Consider the following 12,214-nt stretch of genomic DNA (forward strand, 5'->3'; position numbering starts at 1 on the left):
GCCATGAGGAGGAATCCACTGAGGTCAGATACCTAGGAGTCAAGTGAAGCCAGGCAGGAGAGGTGGGGATGCGGGAGGTGAGGGAGGTGAAGGAGCCAAGGGCCAGGGGAGGGAAGTGCCGGCATGGCCATTAGCTGGCTGCCGCAGGGGCTCTGCTCACCCACCAAAGGGAGAGAAAGGGACAGAGGGTTCAGTGGTCGGCTTCCTGTGCTCACAGCACCCCAATGGCTCACCTCAGCTTCAGAGCTCTGTGTGTCTGTCTGTCATGCTCTCTCTCTCCTCTCTCTGTCTCTTTCTCTATCTCTCTGCCTTTCCCTCTCTCTGTCTCTGTCTGTCTGTCTCTCTCTATCTCTGCCTTTCCCTTTCTCCGTCTCTCTGTGTGTCTCTCTTCTTTCTGTTTGTCTGTCTGTATCTCTGCCTTTCGCTCACTCTGTCTCTCTCTGTATCTCTCTCCTCTCTCTCTCTCTGTCTCTGTGACTTTCCCTGTCTCTGTCTCTCACTCTGTCTCTCTCTTTCTGTCTGTCTGTCTGTATTTCTGCCTTTCCCTCTCTCTGTGTCTTTCTCCTCTCTCTCTCTCTCTCTCTCTCTCTCTCTCTCTCTCTCTCTCTCTCTCTCTCTCTCTCTCTCGTCTTGTTTCTCTCCCTTTCTGGGCCCTTCTGCGTCTCTATCTGTCTCTGCCTGTGCCTCTTTGTGTGTGTCTCTCTCATGCCCTCTCTCTCCCTCTGTGTGTGTCTCCATCTCCTTTTCCATCTCTACCTCTTAGATAATTTAATAAAACCCCAGCCAGCCACAGCCTCATAATTACATTTCCCAGCCAGGCCCTAAAGACCAACACTGACCAATGCCAGGACTTCCCAAGGAGGAGGCCAACATCCCTTTGCCCAGGCTGCTGGGACAAAGCAGGCTGTCCCTAAGCTGCCTCCGTTTGGCTCCTGATGACTGTCCAGCAGCTGAAGGACAGTGGGAGGCAGACTGTGGACAGCTCCTCAGGTGGCTGTCCTCGAGCTCAGCCACAGAGCCTCACAACAGCTGGCCCCTCTGCTCTTCTCCAAGTGCTGTGCCCTCCACTCCAGCCAGGACCAGCCACTCTCCTCACCTTCCCACCCCACACACACTTAGCTCCCCTCTCACTATCCCACCTTCTCTCCATTCATCCAAACCAGCCTTGCACCAGGCAGCCTGCCAAACCCACAAGTCTCTTCCGGGGATCAGATGTTCCAAGTTGTCCCTGTAACAAGACAGGATGTTCTGATAAGGCTTTGCCTGCATACATAGTCCTATTCCAGCCTCTCAATGACTCTGTGAGGTACTGCTCCCTTTACATCGACAAAAAAACTAAGGTTCATTGGCATGAAGTGATTGACCCCAGGCTTCACAGGTAGCGAGCTTGGGGATTCGAACTCAGGTCCTTGGACTCCAGAATCAGGGCTCTCTGTACAGGTTATCATTTGGTACAAAAACCCTCTTAATGGCCCAGTCAGGTTAACAGTCTCATCTCAGCTGGATTAGGGAAGAAGCCTGCTTATCCCCTGCCTGGACCAGGGACTGGGGGTGATGACACCTAAGAGAGCATCCCCCATCCCCCTTCCTTCTCTCCTCCTTCATCCTCTATGCCCCAGCAGGCCTTAGGTGTGCTGATGAGAGACCAAGGAGACCCCAACTTGGTCCTGACTCTTGGAAATGCGTCCTGACCCACTCCACCTTCTGCAGTCCCCTTGTTATCTGACCCAGATTCGCCCTTCGATGGCACCCTGCAATCATTCATGCATTCAATCATTCATTCATGCCACAGACATATATTCAGCACTGGCTGGATGCCAGGCATTGGGCTGAAGACTGGGCCTTGATAAGTGGGTATGATTTAGATGGGAAAAAACAGGGTTTGGGGCATGAAGAATGGAGAGAAGACTCACTCTTCTAGGCCCAGAAATAGTAGCAGAGAATGCTGAACCAAGAGTCTTTGGGTCTGCTCCCGGCCTGGGGACCATGGGCAGACAAGTCCCTAGGCCCCCCGGGCCTCAGTTCCTTCATCTGATAATGGGGAGAATAATGCTGTATTGTTTACATTATATTATGTCATGCTAAAATTACAATGGAGATAAGAGGCTGAACTCCTGATTTCATGGGTGTAGAAAAATCTGGGAAAGAACCCTCCTTCTATCAGTACAGGGGGGTGCTCTCTCTGTGGCTAATTAGAATAACGAGCATTAGAATGTCACATTAAGCTTTGCTATCTTGTTTGCTTTGTCGCAACCCTAGCAAGTAAGGTTCTTTTATCACCCCCATTTTACAGATGGGGAAACTGAAGCAGACAAGTTAAGTGCCTTTTGGGGTCTCACCAGCTAGTAAGTGTTTGAGGCAGGATTTGAATTCAGTTCTTCCTGATTCCAAGGCCAGGACTCTATCTACTAGACCACTTTACTTACATAATACATGTTATTTATTATTGTCATGCATCATTCATCATGGAATTGATGTGAAGAAAGGGTTTTGTGAATTATAAGATTCAATATGTGTGTAGAACTGCAAGCTGTTACCAGTACCGGGAACTTCCCAGATAGAATGGAAGCTCCCAGAGAGCACAGGTTGTTTCTTCTTCTGCCTCTGTAGCACCCATGCCTGGCACTAGGAGATGCTTAGGAAATGGTTTTTGGATTAGGTCGGGCCCCCAACCCACCTTAGCAGGGTTGCTGTAAGGCCACAAAAAGAATGAGCCTTATAAATTGTCTCTCAGTCACTCTCAAAAGGGGTCTCTTAAGTCTGGGTGCCTGGCCCAATCACAGACACCCAAGCTATGCTGGAAGAATGAATGAGAACAGAGTCTGAAGGAGGGAGGAAGGCATGAGCAGTGGGAAAGGAGGGGGCTAGGAACCTCCTCAGTCCCTGCCTTCCCCTTTCCCCAGAGGCTGCATACTGGGAGATGTGACCGGAGAAAGAAGCTGGGGTGGGTGGGTCTTGAAGGTTGGGCAAGGAAGCAGAGGCTTGCTCTTACAGCAGAGATGTCTTCACTCTCCCCATGCTCGCACTGCCCCAGGAGTGATGGTCCTTCCCTTTCTCTGCAGAGATCAGATCTGCCAGTGCCTCCAGTCTGGGATTTCACCCTCCTGGATATCCTGCTGCAAGCAGACAAGGGGCAGGCATCATGGTGGCCACCGTCTTCACCCTCCTGCTGCTACCCATGGTAAGCACTCAGTCGCTGTCTTTGCTGCTTCTCTGGGGTTTTCTAAGCAGTCTGCAAGGGGAAAATTTTCCATTCCTTTCTCTTGCCTAATTCCTATTGTTATTTCTAGAACCACTTGGAATGATAGTAGAGAGGGTCCCAGGAGAGTTTTAGCCAGTCCCTGTCAGGGTGATTGGGAATGATGGCAGAATGATAAGCAGACCTCTGTTGCCTAAGATCTGAGGAATGGGCCAGATTGGCTGGGAGCTGGGACTCCCTGGTTCCTGATCTCAACACCCTCTACTCTGGCATGTGGAGACTGCCTCCCTTGCCCATCAACCTCCCACAGCCCTCAGCCCTTAAGCCTGCTTCAGTTTCTGAGTTCTGTTGGACTCTGAGGTGAGACCCTGCCTTCCTCCTGGAAGGAGCAGCTTCCCTGGTCCTCTCCCCTGCTAGTGGCTTCTCTGCCTTCCTCTTTGGACTGGCCAAGAGTCATTCTTGTTCTGCCCCTCTCAGACTTTGTCTTTGATTGTCTAAGTCTCTGGCAGACACACACACACACACACACACACACACACACACACACACACACACACACACACACCCCTCACCCAGAAGCATAGATTCAGAGGCAGATGGGAGAAGCAGGTCAGGTCCCAGGCTCCCTCCTTACCCTGAGGTTCCTCACATTCACCCCCCCCCCCACCTTCCCCCAGAGGACCCCTCCCCTCACAGATCCCTCATTCTTCTCCTCTCTCCCTACTTGCCTGTTCCCCTCCTCCCAACCTCTTCCCTCCTCCTCATTTCTCTTTTTTCTCCCCATTTCCCCCACTCCCCATCTTCCCCTCCTCCTAATCCCTCCCTCTCCTCACCATCTCCCTGTGTTCCCCTCCTCCACTACGGAACTCCACCAGGAAGAAGGCTGAGAGTTGGGGATAGTGTGGCTTCCCAGCCACCATGGGAACTCCCCAGGGCCTGGCGTCTCTTGGTCCCTGGGAAAGTCCCCAGCCTCGTGAGGTGATTGGCCTCTGAGAGATCCTGAATAGGCCTCATTAGGAAGGCAGATCAGGCCATGGGAGTAGTGCCCAGAACCACGGCCTAGCCCACCTCTTCCCCAGGGATTTGGCCCGGCCCACCATGCCCCAAGCCACCCTACCAGCCGCCCACTGCCTGGGGACCACATGGAGGCTGGAGGGAAAAGTAAACAGTGCCCTGGGCCCCGGGGAACCCTGTTGGGTGGGCTTCTTTGAGAGCCCCTTCCCCTTTGGGGGTGGAGTTTCCCCCGTTGGGTAGGTGGCTACCTTGTAGGGAGACTGAGCAATGAGAGAGCCCATGTGGATGAGGGAGCTAATCCAGAGATTTTCCCACCCTGTGCTGGATGTAGCTAGACACCGAGGAGGGGAAGGGAGAGGGGGATGTCTGGGCTCCCATCTGAGGCCAGTCCTTTACCACCTCCGTGACCTTGGGCATGATCGTTCTGGATGGCTGCAGAGGCCCTTCTAGCCCTAGAGCTTGGACCCATGCATGGTGCCTCTCAGATCTGTCCCCTCCCACACCAGATCTTGTGGCACCATTTTACTGGTGGGCAAACTAAAGTCTGAGCAGACTAAATGACCTGTCCCAGGCCACACGGTGAGTTGGTGCCAAAGATGAGAATAGAAGCAGATTTGCTGCCTCTGTGGCTTCTAAAGGCAGATTTCCCAAAAAAGCGCCTTCATGCCATCTTTCAGCCACCAGATAAAATGGAACCTGAGGTGGGGCAGCAGGGGCATGTGCACATGGGCATTCTTGGGTCCCAAGGCTGACTGCACAGTGCCCTCAGGAGTGCCATAGGGCTCACTCACACTCAGCAGTCTGGGAAGACTTCCTGTAGGAGGAAGCGCCTGAATTTGGCCTTGGAGGCTGACCTCTACAGTCCCTGGGCTGAGGCCACCTCTTGCTAGCAGCACCCCAATGCCCCCTCCCTGAGGCTGACCTGGCAGCCCCCCACTGACTTGGACCATGATTCTAGGGCAATTCCTGTTCCCAAGCACCGAGGCCAGCAGCACATGGAAACAGGGAGTGAGGGTGTGCCAGGTCCCCAGCTTGGCTCCTTGTGACTAGGGGGAGGATTGGGGTGGGCCAGGGGTATTGAACTGGGGGCAGTAGCTGCATCAAGGTCAGGGCAATAGGGAGGTCTATGTGCCCCTGGCTGCTGAGCCCCGGCTCTGAAAAGATGACGGGAATGGAGGCAGCATCTTGGCCATTCAGCTAGCCTGCTTCCCATGTGGCTCTGCCTCCCCTGCAGCTCAGGGACCTCGGCTCATCTCAGCCCAGGTCTCTGCTTCCACCCCACTCCCACAAGGGTTTTCAGACTGACTGAGTGATGGATGGCCTCCGTCATCTGCCCTCTCCCTCTGTTTCACAGGCGGCGGCCATCCCCGACTGCATTCTGAAGAAGGAGGAAGCCATGTGCCTGGAGAAGATTGAGCGGGCCAACGAGATGATGGGGCTGAATGAGTCCTCCCCAGGTGAGGAGCAGAAATCCCAGCCTTTAGAGTAATGTCGACAGGAATCATCAGAATAGATGCATTGTGGGGCATTTCTAGGTTTTAAAGCCCTTCACAAACTGGGGCAGCAGGAGCTATTAGTATCCCCATTGCACAGATGGGGAAACTGAGGTTAACAGAACCCAGAGTCACACAGTCAGGTGCCACACACCTGAGGCAAGCTCTTCCTGATTCCCAGACCAGCGCTCCACCCACTCTACCTCCTAGCTCCTCATTTTTTGAGCCGAATTTTTACATTCCGCATGTTTTCTCTCATTACCCAGCTTCGGGTCTGACTATGTGAGTCCCATCCCTATTAACCTCCAGGGGCTCCTTCTCCCCTCCTGGATTCAAAGCCCTCCCTCCCCTGGCCCCTCTTCCTCTCCAGTCTTTAGACACCCTCATCCCCTCTGTCCTCTCTGGCCTCTGGGATGTTCCTCACAGCTCCACTGCATGGCTTTGGGGTGGCTGTCCCCCATGCCTCACCTCCACCTCCGGCTTCCTCATAGCCCACCCCACCCTCCTCCAGGGTGTCAGAGGTCTCAGCAGCCTGAGCCCTGCGTCCCACATCTGCCCGGCCTCAGCCTCTCTGCCTCTCTGAGCTGCTGAGGAGGGAGGAGCCTCCTTGATTTCGGCCAATTATTCCCCTCGGGTGAGATGCTTGTGCCTGCCAAAACTGACCTCCATCTCCTCAGTTACCCCACCCATCCTTTCATCATCTGCGTCTTCAATATCTGAGCCATAGGGGGGATGTGGGGGTGAGGCTGAATAGCCCCGGACCTAGGATGGAGAGCTGCAGCCTTTACCAAAGACTCCCTCCCCCCCAGGCTGAGATCAATCCCATCATCTACAACTCTGAATCCCAGACTGACCCACCCCTAAGCCTGTAGGACTCTTTGCTGTCCACAAGGTGGCGCTGTCCACCATTTGTCCCAGCTTATCTTGAGGGCCAAGCTCTGGGCAAGAAGCATTCTTCATCCATTGACTGCCCTGTGTGGCTCGTTGGGCCATGATGCCCCATCCACAGGCATGCCTTGTCCATGTGGGCTCCAGACAAGCCATATTCCAGAGCAGAAGTTAACACATCAGGAGAACATAAGGCTCCCTGCTTGACAGTCATATTCACAGAATTGTTGAATAGTCATCTCTGTTGTGTATCCAGAAATACAATCCACATATTTGTGAGAGATATTACTTGCTGACTCTGAAAACGTGCTCTGTTATTTAAAAGAATGCGAGACGCTTGTTCTCACGTATCAACTGGAATACCCTCTCTACACTTGTAGTTCTTCCATAAAGATTTTCTACAGATGAGAAGGTAGTTAGGAGTGTTCTCTTGAGCACCTTCTGTTAAAAATCAAATTTTATTGATTGCTCCTGTTTTTACAGCCTTTATATTTCCCAGTGTACTTCTCCCCACTCCCAGAGAGCAATCCTTTATAACAACGAATTTTTACAAAGAAAGAAAAGAAAGGGGAAAAGTTCCATGAAGATAACATTTTTTTAAACCCTCTGATAAAATGTGCAGTATTTCATGTACATGGTCACTCAGTTCTTTTTTTTTTAGTTTTCAAAAAATTATTAAATTTTTATATTTTGTTTTTTCCTGTTACATGTAAAAAAATTTTAACATTTTTTTTTAATTTTTGAGTTCCAAATTCTTTCTTCCCCTCCCACCTTCCACTGACCCATCATTGAGAATGCAAGCAATTTGATATAGGTTATACATGTGTAGTAACACAAAACATATTAGCCATGTTACAAAAAAACCCCATGTACACAAAAACAAACAAACAGGAGAAATAAAGGAAGTTTTAAAAAGTCTGCTTCAATCTACATTGAGACTCCATCACTTCTTTCTCTGGAGCTGGATAGCATTTTTCATCTTAAAGTCCTTCAGAATTGTCTTATTGCTGAGAATAGCTAAGTCAGTCTCACTGACCATAGCACAATGTTGCTATTACTGCGTATAATGTTCTCCTGGTTCTGCTCACTGCACTTTGCATCAGCTCACATAAATCTTCCCAGGTTTTTCTGAGAGCCCTGTTTGTTGTTTCTTATAGCACAACATATGACAATTATATACCACAACTTCTTCAGCCATTCCCAAAATGATGGGCATCTCCTTAGTTTCCAATTCTTTGCCACCACAAAAAGAGTTGCTATAAATTTTCTTTGACCTCCTTGTGCTGCAGACCTAGTAGTGGCATTTCTAGGTCAAAGGGTACATGCACTTTTTTAGCCTTTTGGGCATAGCCCCAGATTGTTCTGCAGAATGATTGGATCAGTTCACAACTCCACCAAGAGTTCATTAATGTCCCAGTTTTCCCACATCCCCTCCAACATTTGTCATTTCTGATAAGCATGAACAACTTTCGTTGTTCCATCATTCAGTCTTGTCTGACTCTTTGTGACCCCATGGACCACAGCACACCAGGCTCTTCTATCCTCCACTATCTCCCAGAGTCTGTCCAAGCTCATATTTATTGTTCCTTGACACTATCTGTCTCATCCCCTGCCATCTTTTTGTCCTTTTACCTTCAATCTTTCCCAACATCAGGGTCTTTTTTAATGAGTCCCATCTTTTCATTATGTGATCAAAGTATTAAGCTTCAGCTTTAGTATTTGTCCTTCCAAAGAATTAATTTCTTCAAGTATTGGCTGATTTGACCTTGCTGTCCAAGGGACTTTCCAAAGTCTTCTCCAACTCTTCAGTGCTCAACTTCCCTTATAGTCCAACTCTCACAGCCATACATCACTACCGCAAAAACCACAGCAGTCACTTTGCAGTGATCTTTGAGCCCAAAATCTAACACTGCTTCCATTCTGCCGCTATTTGCCAGGAAGTGATGGCACCAGTTACAAGATCTTAGTTATTTTAATGCTAAGCTTCAAGCCAGCTTTTATTCTCTTCTCATCAAGAGTCTTCTCAATTCCTCTTCACTTTCTGCCATCAGAGTGGAATCATCTGCAGATCTGAGATTGTTGATATTGCTCCCAGCACCCTTAATTCTGGCCTTTGATTCATCCATATGACGTACCCTGAATATCAGCTAAATAAATAAAATAACAACCTTGTCTCACTCCTTTCCCAATCAGTTGTTTCTTGTTCAGTTCTACCTGTTGCTTCTTGGCCATATACAGGCTTCTCAGGAGACAAGCAAGATGATCTGCTCCTCCTGTCTCTTAGGACTTGCCACACTTTGTTGCGATCCACACAACCAAAAACTCCATCTAGTGTAGACAATGAAGCAGAAATAGATGCTTTCCCTGGAACTCCCTTACTTTCTCCATAACCTGGTGAATGCTGGCAATTTGGTCTCTAGTTCCTCTGTCTCTTCAAAAACCAGTCTTCTCTTCTGGTCATTCTCAGTTCACATATTGATAAAGTCTGGCTTGCAGAATCTGAAGCATGACTTTGCTGGCATGTGAAATGAACACAATTGTTGGGTAGTTTGAACTTTCCTTGGCATTGCCCTTCTTTAGGACTGGGACATAAACTTATCTTTACCAATCCAGTGGCCACTGTTTAGTTTTCCAAATTTGCTGCATATTGAATGATGTATATAAACAGCATCATCTTTCAGCATTTAAATAACTCAAGTGGAATTCTATCACTTTCCCTAGCCTTCTTGTAAGTAATGCTTTTTAAGGCCCACTTGACTTCATTCTCCTGGATGTCTGCCTGTAGATCATTAACCACACCACTGTGATTATCTATGACGTTAAAATCCTTCTCATGTAATTCTTCTGTACATTCTTGTCACCTCTTCTTAATCTCTTCTACTTCCCTTCAGTCTCTACATTTTTGCCTTTTATCATGCCCATTTTTGCATGAAACGTTCCCCTTGATGTCTCTAGTGTTCTTAAAGAGATCTCTTGTCCTTCCCATTCTCTTGTTTTCTTCTATTTCTTTGTATTTTTCATTTAAGAAAACCTTCTTATCTCTCCTTCCTATTCAGTGGAATTCTGCCTTTGGTTGGGTACATCTTTCCCTTTCTCCTTTCCCTTTTGCTTTCCTTCTCTCCTCAGCTATTTTAAAGCCTCGTCAGGCCTCCATTTGCTTCCTTGCTCTTCTTTTTCTTTGGAATGTTTTTGGTTGCTGCCTCCTGTACAAAATCACAAACCTCTGTCCATGTTCTTTGGGCTCTCCATCGACCAGATCTAATCCCTTCACATTCATAAGGGATGTTATTTAGGTCTTACCTGGATTCTCTGATAGTTTTCCCTACTTTCTTCAGTTTAAGTCTGAATTTTGCAATAAGAAGCTCATGGTCTCAGCCACAGTCAGCTCTGGGTCTTGTTTTAACTGACCATATAGAGCTTCTCCACCTTTGGCTACAAAGTCTGTAACCCATCTGACATCTGTATTGACCATCTGGTGATGTCCATGTGTAGAGTCATTTTGGGGATTGTTGAAAAAGTGTGTTTGCTATGACCAGTAAGTTAGCTTGGCAAAACTTTACTAGTCTTTGTCCTGGTGGTATCTCAGAGTTATTTTAATTTGCCTTTCCCTAATCAATAGTGATTTAGAGCATTTTTTTATATGACTGTGGAAAGCTTTGATTTCTTCATCTGAAAACTGCCTATTCATGTCCTTTGACCATTTATCAGTTGAGGAATGACTAGTGTTCTTATAAATTTGACTTAGTTCTCTATATATTTGATAAATGAGACCTTAATCAGAGAGACTTGCTGTAAAAAAAAAAAATTTCCCCAGTTCTGGGGAATAATCTTGGCCATGTTGGTTTATTTGTGCAAAAATTTTTTACTTTAATGTAATCAAAATTATCCATTTTATATCCTGTAGTGCTCTCTCTCTCTTGGTTAGTCATAAAATTCTTCCCTCACCCATAGATCTCAGAGGCAAACTATTCTGTGCTCCCCTGATTTGCTGATGGCTTCACCCTTTATGTCTAAATCACGTACCCATTTTGAACTGATCTTGGTATGTTAAGGGTAGACACCTGAGTTAGAGGAGCGTCTACACTGCGCATGTGAAGCCTTCCCCTGGAGAAATGAGTAGATAAGAACAGTTGTTCCAATGGCCATGAAGGCTGCTGAAGCAGGTGCTCTGGAGCGATTAGAGCTTGGTCAGATGCCACAGTCATCCACGGCATCGCAGGCCATTGTCAGTCCCCTGACTTTTGTCTTGCCGCTGAATTCAATGGCTCAGGAAGACAGAGTGATCCTGGTCACTCTGTGCAGCTCTGCCTCTCCTAAATCCAATTTATGCACGAGCTGACACGTCCCCTGTGATGTCATTGGTCCTCTTTGAATACAAAGGATACACAGCGACATCTTGGTGCATGGTGTGCGCTAGTTTCTGCCAAGCTCCTGCACTTCTCTCTCTTTTTATTTTTTTGGAGGGGGAGGGCAGGGCAATTGGGGTTAAGTGACTTGCCCAAGGTCACTTGGCTAGAAAAGGTCCTGCCTTTCTGCCAAGAAGTCGGGTCAGGGTGTTTGGGCAACATTCAGTCTGGGTCCCTTTGTCGATCTTTGCTTTCCTGTTGTTGCGATGATCTGCTGCGTCTTCTGGCTACCTCAGCTTACTCTGCACCAGTTCAGATGTCTGCCCAAGTTTCTTTCCATTCCTCATAGTCACCATTTCTCCCAGTGAACTGATCTCCAATTACAATTTGTTTTAGCCATTCTCCAAATGATGGGCATTTATTTTGTTTCCAATTTCTACTCCCACAAATAGTGTTGCTATAAATATTTTGGTGGGTGTGGGGGTTGTTGTTTTGGGGGGTTCTAGGGGATGTTGGCATTGACCTCTTTGAGGGATAATCATGGCAGTGGAATTTCTAGGCCAGAGAATTTCGGCATCTTAGCTCCTTTCTTTGCACAAATGCCAGGGTGGTGCCAGTGCTCAGTAACACGTTCTTCACAATGATCTCTCCAAGACTGTCCCTGTTTTCTGTCGTCCTTGTTAGGTATCTTCTTTTCTCAATGTAAACCATTATTTTTTCCAGTCTTTTGGCATCTTCTCTGCTTATAGGGGCCTCCGGTAGAGATCTCTTCCACGTGGACTCGGGCCAGTCCAGAGGCTTTTCCTGACTTTATCTTCTTCTCTCCCCTCTCCATTTTCTCATTTCACTTATCACTGACAAAGGTGTTCGATTCCACAGTCCTCAGTGATGAGAACAGATGCTGGCAAATCAGTTACATTTCATCAACCACTTTTCCTCTTTCTTGTCTCTAAATGTTCTTAGAATGATTTTATTTAACTGATTCTTAAGTCAGGTTTTCTGCAGACATCTGTAACATCCCAAGTGCAGTAGATTCAAATGTAATTGGAAAATATGTAACAAAATAAATAAAAATACCATAGAACATAGATGATGTTAATACATGGTTTTCTAAGCCAATGTGTGGCCTGGGAGGACCCTCCTGTACAGTTTAGAGGTCCCTCCTCTAGTTGAGTTGGACACCACTGATCTCCCCCAGGCTTTGCTATTCTATTGGGGGACATGGTCTATAATAGTCCACCATCCTCCTCGAAATTTTACAAATGAATTCTGAT

At 47.8% G+C, this 12,214-nt stretch overlaps 1 protein-coding gene across 1 annotated transcript in view; it reads left to right on the forward strand.

The window, feature by feature from the left end:
• The first annotated feature begins 3,100 nt into the window (after positions 1–3,100).
• The window catches only part of ADCYAP1R1 (ADCYAP receptor type I), a 57,287-nt gene continuing 48,173 nt past the window's right edge, over positions 3,101–12,214 (forward strand). The window contains exons 1-2 of the mRNA XM_069084592.1: positions 3,101–3,181; positions 5,568–5,670. Coding sequence (XP_068940693.1) covers positions 3,143–3,181; positions 5,568–5,670 — 142 coding nt within the window. The 5' untranslated portion in view covers positions 3,101–3,142. The remainder of the gene's footprint in view (positions 3,182–5,567; positions 5,671–12,214) is intronic.

The sequence above is a fragment of the Petaurus breviceps genome, unplaced genomic scaffold (genome assembly GCF_028583685.1).
Source record: "Petaurus breviceps papuanus isolate PSGF00001 unplaced genomic scaffold, PetGlider_PUasm1.0 174, whole genome shotgun sequence".
NCBI classification, from domain to species: Eukaryota; Metazoa; Chordata; class Mammalia; order Diprotodontia; family Petauridae; genus Petaurus; species Petaurus breviceps.